Source organism: Rhinoraja longicauda, chromosome 7 (assembly GCF_053455715.1).
Source record: "Rhinoraja longicauda isolate Sanriku21f chromosome 7, sRhiLon1.1, whole genome shotgun sequence".
NCBI lineage: Eukaryota > Metazoa > Chordata > Chondrichthyes > Rajiformes > Arhynchobatidae > Rhinoraja > Rhinoraja longicauda.
In genome coordinates this window covers 43,642,738-43,659,320 of record NC_135959.1, presented here as the reverse complement: position 1 = coordinate 43,659,320, position 16,583 = coordinate 43,642,738, and the positions used below count along the sequence as shown (strand labels likewise).

At 41.8% G+C, this 16,583-nt stretch overlaps 1 protein-coding gene and 1 non-coding gene across 2 annotated transcripts; both read left to right on the top strand.

Annotated features, from left to right (window-relative positions):
- Nucleotides 1-589: 589 nt before the first annotated feature.
- Nucleotides 590-6,560, top strand: rpl21 (ribosomal protein L21). The gene is made up of 6 exons (XM_078402402.1): nt 590-656; nt 2,376-2,454; nt 3,771-3,832; nt 4,798-4,910; nt 5,686-5,836; nt 6,431-6,560. The coding sequence occupies exons 2-6, from the start codon at nt 2,388-2,390 to the stop codon at nt 6,518-6,520; spliced, it is 483 nt and encodes a 160-aa protein (XP_078258528.1). The 5' UTR covers nt 590-656; nt 2,376-2,387; the 3' UTR covers nt 6,521-6,560.
- On the top strand, nt 5,439-5,569 carry LOC144595660 (small nucleolar RNA SNORA27). Its single transcript, XR_013547523.1, has one exon. It is a non-coding gene; the product is annotated as a small nucleolar RNA SNORA27 (small nucleolar RNA).
- Nucleotides 6,561-16,583: the final 10,023 nt, after the last annotated feature.

Sequence of the window (16,583 nt, the reverse complement as noted above, 5' to 3'; positions counted from 1 at the left end):
TTATAATTGACTCTATTAAACTTTCATAATTGTAACCAGAACATAATGTTCCTTAGTTTCTTTTCACCTAGATAAAGTAGTTGAGCTAAATGTGTAGGAAAGAAAACTGCAGATGCTGGTTTAAATCGAAGGTAGACACAAAATGCTGGAGTAACTCAGCGAGTCAGGCAGCATCTCTGGAGAGAAGGAATGGGTGACATTTCGGGTCGAGACCCATCTTCAGATTGATGATTCTTCAGCTAAATGTTAGCTCAGATTGATTAAAAAACAATATCACTTATGCTAACTAAATCCTGTCGAAATTGAATATGTGTAAACTCATCGACAAGGAAACTCCTGGAATAATTCTGAGGACTACAAAAAGAAGACAACTCACATTTGAACACAAGCTGAAGCCAAAGTCACCATGGAGCCAGCCCACCAGCCCCGGGTCACGTGACGTCAGTACTGAGTCCAATTAATAATTTGACTATTTTGATTATCAATAAAAAAATGTATATGAAGTGTTGGCGCGGTGGTTAGGTGCAGATGTGCGTGCATGAGGGATTTGTAGGCACGGTTTGGTGTCAAGGCGCGGCTCGGGCTGCCCTGCCGTTGCTATGTAAGGGGCGCGAGGCCCCCAGCCGCCCTTTCCGCCGAGCGGCGCCATCTTACAGGTAGCGGGCGGCCGGAGCGGCGCCGGGCCGCGGCCACGGATACCGGTTCAATACCGGCGGCAGCGGCCTCCGGGCACTCGCGGGGGTTGGGGGCAGTGGGTGGCGGCAGGATGGTGCCGGCGGTGGGGCTTTAGGAGGACGATAGATGGGTTTTGTGGGGAGCTGTGGCCCAGACATGTGGCGGGGGGCCCGGCCTCAGGCTGTGGGGGAACGGGGACAATCTGCGCCGCTGCTCGTGTCCCCGTCCATCGGGGCCCAGCCGGCGCTGCCCGCGGTCCGCTCCGTGGAGCCTTTAGTCAAGCCGCATATGGAGTATTGCGTGCAGTTCTGGCCGCCCCATTAAAGGACGTGGTGGCTGTGGAGGGGGCGCAGAGGTGGTTTACCAGAAGGGAAAAAAACTATCTGTAGTTCATTTTTATTGCAATTTACCAGGATGCTGCCGATATTCAGTTGCAGGCAGAGGTTGGATAGACGGATTAGTTTCTTTGGAAGGTTGAGGAGAGACTTGTTAGAAATATATAAAATTATGAGGCATACATAGAATAGACAATCGGAACCCCCTTTCCCCCGAGTGGAAGTGTCCATAACTTGTAAGGTGAGAAGGGAAAGTTTAAAACAGATATGCGGGGGATGATTTTTTTTAGAGCATGGTGGGGGTCTGGAATGCATTGCCAGGGTTGGTGGTTTAGGCAGATACAATAGTGGCATTTAAGATTGTTTTAGATAGGTACATAGAAGTGCAGTGAATAGAGGGATATGGATCATGTACAGGCAGATGAGATCAGTTTAACTAGGCGTCATGTTCGGCACAGTATGCTCGTTCTTGTGTGGTTCTGTTCTACATTATAACGAGCGGACGCGCTAAACAAATCGTGGGCTGCTATTAAATTTGTTCTTTATCAATGATTGAGGTGCCTGCAGCACAGGGTGGCGCAGCTGGTGGAGCTGCTGCCTCTCAGCCATCGACTTGAGTTCAATCCTAATCTCGGGTGTTGTATGTGTGGAGTTTGCACATTCTCCTGTGACTATGTGGGTTTCCCCAGGGCGTTCTGGTTTCTTCCCACTTCCCCAAAGATGGGCTTGGGGTTTGTAGGAAGGAAACTTGGCAGTGTCTCTGTATGGGGTGGATGAGAAAGTAACATAACATTGAACTTGTGTGAACGTCTGATCTATGATCGTTCTGGATTTATAGTCATACATTGCTGAAACGGGCCCTTCAGCCCAACTCCCCCATGCTGACAAAGATGACGGTGTCTATAAAAAATGAAAGGAAAAAGTAGAAACAATGAACTGCAGATGCTGCTTTACATAAGGATACAGTGCTGAAATAACTTAGCAGGTCAAGCAGCGTCTCTGAAGAAGATGGATAGGTAACATTTTGGGTTTGAACCCTTCAGACCTGCAACATTACCTATCCATGTTCTCCAGAGATGCTGCCTGACCTGCTGAGTTATTTCAGCACTTTGTGTCCAGGATAACCTGATGGGCTGAAGGGCCTATTTCCATGTCCAATCTTTCAAAACAATTTTATTTTTTTTTAAAGGTAGCTGTGTCATGTGACTCATGAAAAATAATGCCAAAAAAATGCTGGAGTAACTGCTGAAGAAAGGTCCTGACCCAAAACTACCCCTCTGCATGTCAATTGGCCTGCTGAGTTACTCCAGCCCATCATTGGGTACGTTGTATCTTCATTTAAATCTTGTGCTTATTCATTTTCAGTGAACGTCCAAGATGACCAACACCAGAGGTAAAAGGAGGGGGACGCGATACATGTTCGCGAGGCCGTTCCGCAAACATGGTGAGAATCCTTAATTTTACTGCAGCGACTGATCCATAGATCAAATGTTTTGTTTAGAAAACTCAGATGTATGGTTTTGATCGAATAAAGATGTTGTGTCCAGGTGTCAATTCCTTCCTATTCGAGTCTACTGACCTTGGGATTTTGCACAGACAAATCGGATCCACCTTGTAGAGGTTTTGTGCCTCTTACTGTCCCAGTGATGACCCAGTGATCATAGAGGTGCTGATTGAAGTCCAGCTATTTGGAATAGAGGAGTAGAAATAGAAAGTACACCACATGGCGTGTTACAAATAGACCCATTTGAAGATATCTCGTTTTGAAATCAAAATAAACTGAATGAAATGATGCCTGATTTATTACCCCTCTGCCTTTTATTAAGATGTTGGTATAATTTTGTTTGGTTAATACTGCTATAATGTGTATTTCAGTAAAAACTAGAGCTCGATGATGATTCCATTCCTTTGATTGCCTCATGAGGCAAGCTGAGCAAAATTATTTCACCGGTTCTGAGAGCATCTAGAAAATTTGGCATTTTTGACCAGGTTAATTCCCGGGATGGCGGGACTGACATATGATGAAAAGAATGGGTCGACTGGGCTTGTAATCGCTGGAATTTAGAAGGATGAGAGGGGATCTTATAGAAACATATAAAATTCTCAAAGGATTGGACAGGCTAGATGCAGGAAAAATGTTCCCGATGTTGGTGGAGTCCAGAACCAGGGGTCACATTTTAAGAATAAGGGGTAGGCCATTTAGGACTGAGATGAGGAAAAACGTCTTCACCCAGAGATTTGTGAATGGATTTCTCTGCCACAGAAGGCAGTGGAAGTCAATTCACTAGATGTTTTCAAGGGACAGTTAGATTTAGCTCTTCTGGCTAAAGGAATCAAGGGATATGGGGGGGAAAAGCAGGAACGGGGTACTGATTTTAGATGATCAGCCATGATCATAAGGGCCGAATGGCCTACTGCTGCACCTATTTTTCTGTTTTCTACACGATGACCAATTTACACCAGCCAATTAATCTACCAACCTGCACCTCTTTTGGCATGTGGGAGAAAACCACACAAGCAGATTGTGCAGACTCCACACAGACAGCACCTGAGGTCAGAATTGAGCCGGGGGGTCCTGGCACCAAGGGACAGCAACTCCACTCACTGTGCTGTTGTTCTTGAGGACACCAAGGAAATTCTTTTCATCTATGTAGTGAAACAATATTTGTATTTGTTTACCTTTATTGCATTGGATTGTTTGATGTAGGAATTTTTACTATTTTCTATGTTATATGTAATTTGTAAAATGTTACTTTTCAGGACCTGTTCCCCTTTCTACCTATTTCAGTATCTACAAGAAGGGAGATATTGTTGACGTCAAGGTATTTATTAAAGCCTTTAATGCAGTCTTGATGTTAAATGGAATCAGTGATGTCTGATTATATAAGCTTTTTTACAGCAAAAAAAATGCTGCAGTTTTGCAGCAGAAATTATCCCTGAAAACTGGACACTTGAAAATATTTTTGAGAGAGAAATATTAACATACTAAATGATGTATTTGTTGTTTTTAGGAGTTGTTAGATTAATAAGGTATTGGGTGGTTGTTATAGCTGAGCATTTTGCATTGTACCCTTAATTAATCATTTTACTGACTTCATGCTTTATATCTTTATAGTTAAATTTTAACATTTTAATTATTATTAATCTCCAAAAATTATTACAGGTGTAAATTAGGAATGGCAGTAATAAATCTCGGGAATCCTGTTTAGAATCTCCCACCTTGACACTAATAATACTCGAGCCTCAATTCTCTCAATAGCTTGATTTTAGGGCTTAATGGAGCTTGATTTGTGCAATGTGCTGTGGCGATAGGACTGAAGATCAATGTGAGTTTAGTTGCTTATCTTGTGAGTGAATAGATATAGTTTCAGAGCTATGGAGTATTCCATAATTCTTTGGTTGCAAAAGTCGGCATTGAAGGAGTTCTCATGTTCCTTCAATACTGGACACTACTGTATTTACCCTTCCTGCAAACCATCCCACTGTTAGCAGTTTGCTTTTTTAGGTATACAGACTTTGAACCGTTGGCATTCTTTCTCTATTCCTCTTTGCTTCATTAGTCTCCTTTAACAAACCACACATTAGTTGCAAATTAGCATATCTGTACCATGGAAAAGTAAATTGTTATCTTGAATTGATGTATAAAGATGGGTTGAAAGACTGTCTTTTAAATCTTGTATTAACTTTTGTTTGGATAAGTTCTTTTTCTGTATCATCTTTATTGAACTTTGCAAATAGATGTTATTTCAAAACTTGCAGGGTAACACTAAACGGCCTTTTTCTTCAGGGCACAGGCACGGTTCAAAAGGGCATGCCCCATAAATGTTATCATGGGAAGACTGGAAGAATTTATAATGTTACACAACATGCTGTAGGCATTATTATCAACAAGCAAGTCAAGTAAGTATAAAAGATTTGGTGCCTTTTTTAATGTTGGAAAATGTTCCAAAGTACTGCAAAGTTTTGATCAGAAAGTTTGACATTTCGGCACAAGGGGTTATTTGGAAGGCTAATCAAACGACTTGGTTGAATTTGGGATTTTCTTTCAAAATGGGGTGTGGGGGAGCTCTCAGAAGAGGGTACGGTTGGCTTAGGTAACTAGGCTGGTAAGAAGCAATGTTAAGGAATAGGGTTTGATACTGATGGAAGTATTGGAGGAAGGGTAGGATGGGAAGTTGGCAATACAAATCTCCTGATTTTTGCCTAAAGATAAGGAAGAGTGGGGAGAAGGAAAGGGGGGGGGGGGGCAAGAAGAGCACGATGCAGAGAACTATAAATTGAGTTAACTGTACATGTAGATGCAGTTGGATGGATTCTGGAGGGGTTTAACTGACTAACAGCTCCTGAGATTTTAGAGGAATAATTGCACGAGACACAAATGTAAATTTTGTTGGTTTTTTTGGGTGGGGAAATGTAAACCATTTCATGTCGTCCCTCTTCACTTTGCCAAGAAGACATGTGTCTTTATTGGTCATTCAAGAGGGGTAGAATAAAATGTCCTTTTTTTAAAAACCCAGGTATTTTGTATTTTACTTGGGTTTCTATCACTAGGGACATAGTGAATAGTGAAGATTTGTTGTCATACCTTTTTAGTCTGTCTTTAAAAACTAAATTTATAAAACACTGTTTTAGTAGCAGTGCCGTTCTAATTCAGTTGCTTTGATTTGTATCCTAGGGGCAAGATCCTGGCCAAAAGAATTAATGTGCGTGTCGAGCACATTAAGCATTCAAAAAGCAGGGACAGTTTTCTGCTTCGCGTGAAGTCGAATGAACTGGCAAAGAAAGAGGCAAAGGAGAATGGCATCTGGGTCGAACTGAAACGCAAGGTAAGGGCAGCCTGTGTGTACTACATTCTAGACACCAATGATATTATTTGCAAATGAATTGGTGGAGTTGGGAAGTGCAAAAACGCATCCTACTTTTGCGTTGAATCGGCATTATTCCCGCACATTTTATGTGAAAATGTTGAAGGGTAAAATTACAGCAAATGAATTGTCAGTAGAAAAGAGGAACTGGCGATGCTGGTTTATACCAAAGATAGACAGTGCTGGAGTAACTTAGCGGGTCAGGCAGCACCTCTGGAGACAAAGGATGGGTGGGTGACATTTCGGGTCAGGGCACTTCTTTAGACTGAAAGTGGGGGTTGAAGGCTGGAGGTGAGAAAAGGCCAGGACCGATCACGGCCGACCACCAATGACTCCAGGCAGGACAGTTCCTGGTAAGCCCATTGTTAGATAGGGAAAGTGATCTCAAGAGGACAACAATGTGGGGAATTGTGGTTATTGGTAAAACATTCTCAAGGCGATTGTCAGTGCATTTTAAATATGCGGCTTTTCAAATGTGTTCTCAATCCAGCATAAGATAGAACCATAGAGTGAAACTAAGTGAAATGTTTTACATGTGAATTTTCTACTTTCCAGCCTGCTGAGCCCAGGAAGGCACACTTTGTGCGGACTAAAGCGAACAAGCCGCAGCTGCTGGAGCCCATTCCATACGAGTTCATGGCATAATTGTTAAAAAATCAAATAAATGTCTTATAACTCAATTTTATATTAACTGCATTCATTTGTAACTTTCCAACTTGCTGGCTCAGTTTTCGGTGCCATTCTGTGACTGGCAACTTGCTGATATATTTTTCAACTGGCTTTTCACGGGAACAAAGTACCATCTTTTTGACTGCAGGCACAAGGGGATGGTTAGCCTATCCTTGTTTAATTATTAAAGAGAGTGAACACCTGTTACCTGCAGACCTACAACTTAAGAGGATATTAAAGGTTTTAATCAGAATTCCTTTGATTCCAAAATGATCCCATTTGGATTTGAAAGAAGCAAATGCAATCCTGTTCTGAGATGAGAAAGAGGTTGACTTGGTAGAAAATTGCTTGATCTATTCGCAGATCGTGTTAACAACTTTGGAAAATCTGAATTAGTCAGAGAGACTGGTTTTGACCAGACTTGAGTATGAAAAATGAAATGAATGGAGAAAATGGCAGAATGAACAAATGGAATGTGGGATATTTGAGTTTTATTGGTGTTGCACATGTTTTGGAGTGTATGGGTGGAGCTTTGCAAATGGACTTGGTAAAGATTGGAAACGGGTCTTTTGGGATGCCAATATGATTAGTCGATGGCAATAAAATAATTTACTGGGGTTCAGATGTGCAATCTATTAGTTCAGAGGAGCATATACAAGTTATATAAACAGGTGACCAAGGGTTTCCAGTTCAGTTTGCTTGCACTTGCATGAATGGAATTGGGTACCTGTGAACTGGAGATCCTGGCACAGGTGTAGTTGGGTGTGAAAGTGGAGCCAGTGACCAGCAACATATGCAGGGGAGTGACCAGATACAGGGACCGAGAGACGTGATCTTGTGTCAGCAGAGCTTGGGACATGGATGACGAAGTATACACTGGTCGAAGATAACTAGGGTGTCTATGTGCCTGGCTACACCTATACATGTGCTCAGTAATACATGAGCATTACCTTCAATGCAGTGGGACCTGGTCTCCACCACCTTGGCCCCCTTGTTACTTGATTAGAATCTTTCTCTGTGAAGCCCATGTTTTAGCTAATATGTAACAATTTAACCCATTAAAGAATACCACAGCAGGGCATTTAGATATGGGAGAATGATGTTTGGGACCTGAATGGACGATCCTGGTCTTCCAGCGCAATGGGAAGCAAATTGATTCTCCTGGATAGGAACCCAAATCACTGGCTGGGTTTCATCAGCAAGGAAGGGAAGCATGCAATGATTAATCCATACGTGTTCTGGCAAAATGGCTGGCAGGTGCAGGGAATAGAGTGATATGGATTATATGTAGGCAGATAAGGGTTGGTCTTAGCGTCACGTTCAGCACAGACATGGGTCGAAGGGTGTGTTCCTGCACTGTTCTATGTTCTCTGGCCATGTTATGACAAATGTCTAGTTTCATTGGAGAGGCAAGTGCATGAAAACATGGTCACATCACAGGTCCATGACTGGCACCTACTTCATCATGTGAGGGAAGGCTGCTTGCATCCTTTTGAAAAAGGTACCATAGCCTGGCAACTCTTGCATGTGGTCTCAATGGACAACTGCAATACTCTTTGTACTAATCAGGTTTGTGCTTATGTCTGATGATACTTTACTGAACTGTATGCAAAAAAAAGAATTTCATTACATCTGTTCATGTGATAGTAAAGAACCTTTGACCACCCATGCACGGAGGTTTGTTGAACACTACCATTGCTGCTTCTGCTATATTAAGCAACCTATCAAGCCCCACTCAATCGGAGCTACAATGTAACCAGGCTGTGTTTGTCTGCCATAATTAGCATCGGTGAGAAGATCCATGGCATCTCTAGCAAGAAACTACAGGTTTAATGAGAATAACCAGGAAATCATTGAATTAATTAACTCTTGAACCCAGCTTAAATGAAGAAAGCTGGTATACTAACCTCTACAGCATAAGAGCAAAGAAGCCTTATTACAACTATATGGAGCTATATGGAGCTTTAGGACTGCTCTTTTCTCATCCACCAGAAGGTATAGAAGCTTGAAAGCATACCTCACCAGACTTGGGAACAGCTTCTCGCCCCCCCCCCCCCCCCCCCCCCCCAACCAACAACACCCTTTTAATCAGGCTTTTGAACAATCCATCCATAAGCTAAGGTACTGTACAATTCACTTCTACTCCACTGAGAACATTGGCCTTTGTCCAAAGGGACTGATGCGCTACAAAACTGAGAACAATAATCTGCACTCTACCTTCCCCTTTGCTTTATCTATTGTTCTTAGAGTTTGAACTGATTGCATTTATTTATGGTATATTTGAACTGTTTGGATAACATGCAAAACAAAGCATTGTGACAATAAACCTAACTGTTGATTCCTAAAGGGGATGCAATGAAGTTCACTGGTTGATTCTTAGTGTCTTTATACTGCCTTGAGTTGTCAATCTAAGTTCTCTGAAGTTTGAAAGAACAAATGGTGATCTTGTTGAAATTTCTAATTCTACAATCTTTAGAGAGCTAATTGTTAAAGTCATGTTAAACCTTGCACCATTTAAGGCAGATAATGTGTCTTAATGTGGGACTGTGAATCTTAAGTCTTAATGTGGGTCATCTACTCAAGTACATGCCACTCAATTAAAACATTCATATGTTTTTGGCAGGGAAATAGATACAGGACTAAACACAAAGTGCTGGAGGAACCATCCAGTCAGGCAGCATGTGTGGAGGGAATTGACAGGCGACGTTTCATGTCGGGACCCTTCAGATTTTTTCATCTCTCACAAAGCATATTAAATTTCTTTATTCTTTCTAATCAGAACAATGAATAATGTATACAAAATGAATGTTTACTCGTACTGTGCCTCTTATCGAAGTTGTGCAATGCAATTGTTTAAAAGATCGTAAAGCAGGCTAAATTTTGCAAAGGAAATCATGTAAAGTACATGTCCAAATAAACAGTGATAGATTGTGGAATTACTGCCGTAGCCATGTAATTGCTGAGGATATGTAACAGCAATCTGCGAGGAATGTATTATAACATTTCTCATGCTTTGAACCATTTTATGAATTGCTGTAAAACATTTTGTGGAGTTGGTAATTATTAGTCATAAAATTACTGGGAACTGTTGTATTTTTAGTGTAAACACACTTACGCACCACATCAGTCTACCACATTTGTAATTGAATAAAAGAAAAAAAACACTGCCGCATGTGATTTTCAAAGACGTTCCAGTAACAAGTCCTGTGCATTTTATGAAGTGTTTCATATTTCATACTAAAATTAAACAAAACGGGAAGGCAAACAAAATAGTCCAGTTACAATTATGACTAGTTGAGCCACCTTTATCTCTACTTATACCAATGACATACTAAAACATAATTCTTTTGCATAAGCACCACTCAGAAAAAGTTTACGTTTTAATATGCAGGCCAAATCTAACATCTGATATCTTGTCATATAGTGCATTTAATTAAAATATTCAGTATGGTTTGCCCAAGAACATGATGACTCCTATGTTCTCTATTTTCAAAAATAGAAAATACAATGTTGACATGACCTTGGTAAATGTATTTTGTTATTTCCCAATGAAGCCAGAAACCAAAAGAAATTGCAAGTTACATTGAGCCAGAGTCATACAGCAAGCAAACATGCCATTCAGCTCAACTCTTCTATGCCGACTCAAATCCCCCATCCAAACCTGTCCCCTTTCAACCCTTCTTGCCTATCTAAATGCCTTTTAAATGTAATTATACATGCCTCAACCACTTCATCTGGCAGTTTGTTCCTATGTATCCACCCTCCATGTGAAAATATTGCCCATCAGGCTCCTATTAAATCTTGCCACTCTCAACTTAAACCTTATGTCCTCTAGTTTTTTGATTTTCTCTTACCCTGGAGAAAAGACTGCATTCTCCTTGTCTATTCCCCTTGTGATTTTCTACACCTCTATAAAATCACCTTGAGGCCCCTACACTCCAAGGAATAGTTTTAGCTTGCCCAATCTCTCCCTGTAGCCCTCAAGGCCTGGCAACATGCTTGTTTTTTTCTCTGCATCTTCCCATCTCAATGGCATCTTTCTTTTAGCAGGATACTTCTATACTCATTTCCCTAATGAAGGCCAGAGTGTCAAAAGTCTTCACCTCCCTGTGATGCTACTTTCGGTGAATTGTATATATATATATATATATATATATATATACATATCTTCTTATCTTACTAAAACTCTGATTTGTATGTATATTTGTAACAGTGATTATTTGTAACAGTGATTTCGGCTGATTTCTGCAAAACTGAACCGTAGCGCCACAATTTTTGCACCGCCCTAATCACACCGCTGGACGCTTGCCGAAAATGATATTTTTTATTTAATTCGGTCGTATATTTTTTTTAAGTTACAGAGGTTTAAAAGTTTTTTTTTTAAATCTCTTAATTCGGCTGATTTCGGCAAAAACGGTGAACCGTAGCGGCACGATGTTTGCACCGCATTAATCACCACGCTGAACGCCGCTGGAAAATGATATTTTTATTTGATTCGGTCGTATATTTTTTAAGTTACAGAGGTTTTAGTAAAAAAAAAAAAATCCCAGCCGTTTTTTCCATGGCCTTCAGCGTGTGACGTCAAAATGCCCATGTACCCGCCTCCTACTGATTTATTGAAGGCTTTCAGCGTGGCGCTGCTGTGCGTCTGTGCTCCTCTCTCCCCTTGCTTCTCTCCTCTCTCCCACACCCGGGAGATCCTCTCCCCGCTATCTCCCCCCCCCCCCCCCGGACCTTTCACTGATACGTTCCCCCCCCCCCGACCTTTCACTGATACGCTCCCCCCCCCCACCTTTCACTGATGCGCTCCCCCCCCCCCCCCCCCCCCCCCCCGACCTGTTGGTGCTGGGGGCAAGAGAGAGTAGGGGAAAGGGGTGTGCTGGGGAAAGGGGGGGTGGGGGAGAGTAAGAGTGTGTCTGGGGGAAGAGAGAATGGTGGCGGCGTCTGAGAATGGGGACTGGGGAGGGGGACAACAGGGGTCGTCCGGAGGGGGCTTGGTGGTGGGGGAAAGAGGGGTACTGTGAAAAGGGGAGGTCGTGGGGTAAGGGGGGGTGTGGGGAGAGTAAGATTGGGGTTGGGGGAGGAGAGAATGGGGGGTGTGGGAATAGGCCCAACCCACCTTTGCTAGTATACTTCTAGATTTCTCTGTTCTACAACACACATTCCCATGGCCCTAGCATTCACTAAAATGGTCCTGCACTGGTTTAACTTACCAATGTGCAACACCTCACACCCGAATTAAACTCCATTTGCCATTCCTTGGCCCACTTGCCCAGTTGACCAAGACCCCGAATGAATTTTTTGATAACCATCTTCATCGTATACAATACCATCTATTTTGGCAGCACTTGCAAACATACCAATCAAACCATCCTCTGAATATTTTAATTAAATGCACTATGACAAGATATCAGATGTTAGATATGGCCTGCATATGAAAATGTAAATGATTTATGTTAGATTTATCTGATGAATGTGATTTTGGACAGAATTCACTTTTACAGCCAAAATGTTTATAAGATGTAACTTTCCCATTTCAGAACAAGAGTCAGGAAGGCAGAATTCAGAAAAATATTTTTCATTTTAAGGTTTAACATTCAAGAACCTTGTCTCCCCAGAATAATAGTGAACTAAAATTTTAGCCTAGACAGTCAATCCGCTGAGTTACTGCAACATTTTATGTCTATCTTTGGTTTAAACCAGCATCTGCAGTTCCTTCCTGCAACTAAAAATTTAGTCATGCAGCCAAGCAGGTAGAAAAATATTTAATGTGTAACAACAGTTGTATTAGTTCAGCAGCACTTGAATAGAAATCAAAAAGTAAAGAAAGATTTAAAATATTATCTAAGTTTAGGGCTTTTCATTAGAATTTATTAAATAATTGCATCACTTTTATTTTGGAATAAAAGTGTCTAAACAGGTTACAACCAGGGTTAGAATGCAGATTTCTGATTAACATCCAGTGTTTTACATAAAGTGTTGATTTAGGAATGAGGTAGTTGGGCTGAAGGGCCTGTGTCCACACTGAATCACTCTATGATTCTGACTGTCCACACTGTATCACTCTATGACTAACCCAGCACTTTGTGTTTTGCTTAAGATTCCAGCAGCTATAGTTCCTTGCATCTCCATCTAGTGTTTTACATTTGGTAAAATAGGATTTGATTGTTATGTAAGACCAGTGTATCATCTGCAAGCTTACTAATTATGCCTTCTACAAAAATCTAAATGTCATCTATTTAAAAATGATTAATAAGATTACAAAATGCGGCGAATCCATCATGCGTACTGACCTCCCAACCATCAAAGGGATCTATAAGAGGCATCTCAAGCACCATCAGAGACCAACACCACCCTGGCCATGCTCTCGTTTCACTCCTGCCATTGGGAAGAAGGTACAGGAGTCCAAAAACTAATGTTCAGGTTCAGGAGCAGCTTCTTCCCAACAATCATCAAGCTATCAAACACGACTAATTCCAACTAAACTCAACTATGAACTGTCTGGGTTGAACAATCTTGAGTTTTTTATTTATTAAACTTTTTTTGTTTATTTTATTATCTTTGAGTACTGTGTTAACATACCTGTCATGCTGCTGCAAAGTAGAATTTCATTTTTCCATTTTGGTACATATTGCAATATAAAAGGTTTGACCACCTTGAAGCTTATTTTTGCATCCAATTTAAACTTTATACAACGGCTCTTATCCAAATAACGTCACAGAATTGTTACTGTCTATTTCAATGTAGTTTTACTTTTGAATCCGACTTTTGCATTTATTTTTTAGTACAGGTTTACTGCAATAAAAGCCGTGCCCTGTACTTACCTGGATCAAACGGAACTGTCCTGCCCCATCCTTAGTTGAATCAGACTGTCCCATCCTTACCTGAACTTTACCTGGACTGGAATATTCTGTCCTTACCCCATCTTTACCTAAAATAGACAAGTGCTCAAGTAACCAGGCAGCATCTCTGGAGGAAAAGGAGAAACAATGTTACAGGCCGGGACCCTTCTTCGGACTCACCTATCCTTTTCCTTCAGAGATGTTGTCTGACCCGTTGAGTTACTCCAGCACTTTATGCCTATCTTTGGTATAACCCAGCATCTGCAGTTATAGAAAGAAAGAACTGCAGATGCTGGGTTATACAAACAATGTTTCCCCACCTTTATCTGGATCCGCTGCCCTTTCTTATGCGGATTGGACTATAGTGTGCTATTGTGACCTCACCTGGGTCAGACTACCCTGTTCTAACCTGGGTCAGACTGCCTTGCGTGGTTCAGAAGAAAGATACAAACTGCTAAAGTAACTCAGCGGGTCAGGCACCATCCCTGGAGAAAAAGAATGGGTGATGTTTTGGCTTGGAACCCTTGTTCAGACTGGCCCGCTGAGTTCTCCAACACTTTGTGTCATCTTCGGTATGCCCTGCATTTACTTGGATCAGACTATCCTGTCTTTATTAGTCCATAAATCATAGGAGCAGAATTAGGCCATTCGGCCCATCGAGTCTACTCCACCATTCAATCATGACTGATCTATCTTTCCTTCGCAACCCCATTCTCCTGCCTTCTCCCCATAACCCCTGACACCCTTACTAATCAAGAACCTGGCAATCTCCGCTTTAAAAATACCCAATGACTTTTCCTCCACAGCCGTCTGTGGCAATGAATTCCACAGATTCACCACACTCTTGACTAAAGAAATTCCTCCTCATCTCCTTTCTAAAGGTACATCCTTTTATTCTGAAGCTGTAGACTCTCCCACTAGTGAAAACATCCACTCCACGTTCACTCTATCCAGACCTTTCACTTTTCGGTAAGTTTCAATGAGGTGGCCCCTTATTCCTTCTAAGGTTCAGCGAATACAGACCCAGAGCTGTCAAGCACTCATCATACGTTAGCCCAATCATCTTCAGGATCATTCTCGTAAACCTCCTCTGGACCCCCCTCTAATGCCAACACATCTGTCCTCAGATATGGGGCCCAAAACAGCTCACAATATTTGAAATGTGTCTGACCAATGCCTTATAAAGCCTTAGCATTACATCTCTGTACCTGAGTCAGACTGTCCTGGCTTTACCTGGAGTGGACTGCCCTATCCTATCCCATGCTTATTTAGACAGGGCTGCCTTGTCATTACCTGGAGAGTGCACAAGTTCTGGAGTAAAATTAGGCCATTCAGCCCATTGAGACTACTACGCCATTCAATCATGGCTGATCTCTGCCTCCTAATCCAATTTTCCTGCCTTCTCCCCATAACCTTTGACACTCGTTCTATTCAAGGACTGGCCTACCCTTACTTGGATAAGGCTGCACCGATCTTATCTACCTCAGGCTGTGATACAACTATAAAAAATAAACTGCACATGCTGTAAATCTGAAATAAAAGGATACATTTCCATAAACATCAGCAGAATAGGCCGCATCTGTGGAAAGGGAAACACGGTTAATACTTCAGATGGCGAGTCTGTGGAACACATTGCCAGACGGCTGTGGAGGCCATGACAGTGGGTATTTTTAAGGAGGAGATTGACAGGTTCTTGATTAGTAAGGGTGTCAAAGGCAGGAGAATGGGGTTGAGAGAGAAACATAGATCTACCATGATTGATTGGCATAGTAGACTCGATGGGCCAAATAGTCTAATTCTGCTCCTATATCTGTATATATTCTTAGTGTCTCAATATATATTCAATATTGCTAATGTTATACAAAATAGTAGAAACAAGGAACTGCCGATGCTGGTTTACAAAAAAGGACACATTGCTGGAGTAATTCAACAGGTCAGGCAGCATCTCTGGAGATCGTGGATATGTGACGCTTTGCGTCGAGACCCTTCTTCAGTAAATAATTGATGTCAATGTCAGTCTGAAGAAGGGACCCGGCTCAAAATGTCACATATCTATCCATGTTCTCCAAGGATGCTACCTGAGTTACTCCAGCACTTTGTATCTTTTTTTAATACAAAATAGTGTATTTCCCTTTTTCCTTGCTCACTGCACCATTGCTACTCATGTGGGTCCCCTGGGGTAATATTCCTTCCCTTGTTTGAGGGGTGTCAATGAATTCAACTATACTTTATTGTCACATGTACCCTAAGTACCCAAGGTATTGCATACAATCTGGTAAAATCATACAGCAGACCTCACCGAAGAGTCGCCAATTTCTGATGCCGACAAAGTTACAAAAAGGTAATCGAACAGTCTTCTCACAGCGGCGAACCAGGCTTTACTGCTTTACTCTATTCAGAATATTCTGTCTGAAGAAGAGTTCTCCAGAGATGCTGCCTGACCTGCTGCCATACTCCAGCACTTTGTGTTCTTTTTTAAAACAGAGTCAAGTCAGGGGTCCAGAGTGTTTTATTGTCATATGTCCCAGATACAACAATGAAATTCTTACTTGCTGCAACACAACAGAATATGTAAACATAGTACACTGTAAACAATATGATAAACGAGAAAAAAAAAGTTCAGTGTGTATGTACACATACTCTTAAGTACACACACATACTCAAAAAAACAAACAATAGTATAATAATAATAATCATCATCATTATCATAATAATCATAATAATAAATAATATTGTAGTTCAGAGCTTATTTGAGATTGTAGTGTTTAATAGCCTGATGGCTGTAGGGAAGAAGTTGTTCTTGAACCTGGACGTTAGTTTTCAGACTCCTTCTTCCCGATAGCAGGGGTGAAATGTGTACTGTTAGCACCTGTTTTTACACAAAACACTTTTGTGCCGCCCCCCCCCCCCCCCCCCCGCCCGGAGGTGATATCCCCCTTCCCTTGTTTGAGGGGTGTCCCCGCCGGACTCTGCACCTCATTGTCCAGCAGCGGAAGGAAGCGATGCATCTCTTGTTCCCTTTACCTCAGTGGCGACACAATGGAGATGTTGGTGCGTGGGGACGCGTTGAATGTACTTACGTTATTGTGTTCGTCAGAGGAGCTCCATTGGTCTGCGCAAGTGGTGGGAGGATGCTCGCTCCCAGACTCAATATATGTGGACCAGGGAGCTCAGTCACAAAGAGCAGTCGGAGGAAA

Coding starts and splice junctions, on each gene's coding strand:
- rpl21 (XM_078402402.1), top strand. CDS start 2,388: ATGACCAACACCAGAGGTAAAAGGAGGGGGACGCGATACATGTTCGCG. Junction 2,455..3,770: donor GAGGCCGTTCCGCAAACATG/GTGAGAATCCTT, acceptor GTTACTTTTCAG/GACCTGTTCCCCTTTCTACC. Junction 4,911..5,685: donor ATTATCAACAAGCAAGTCAA/GTAAGTATAAAA, acceptor TTTGTATCCTAG/GGGCAAGATCCTGGCCAAAA.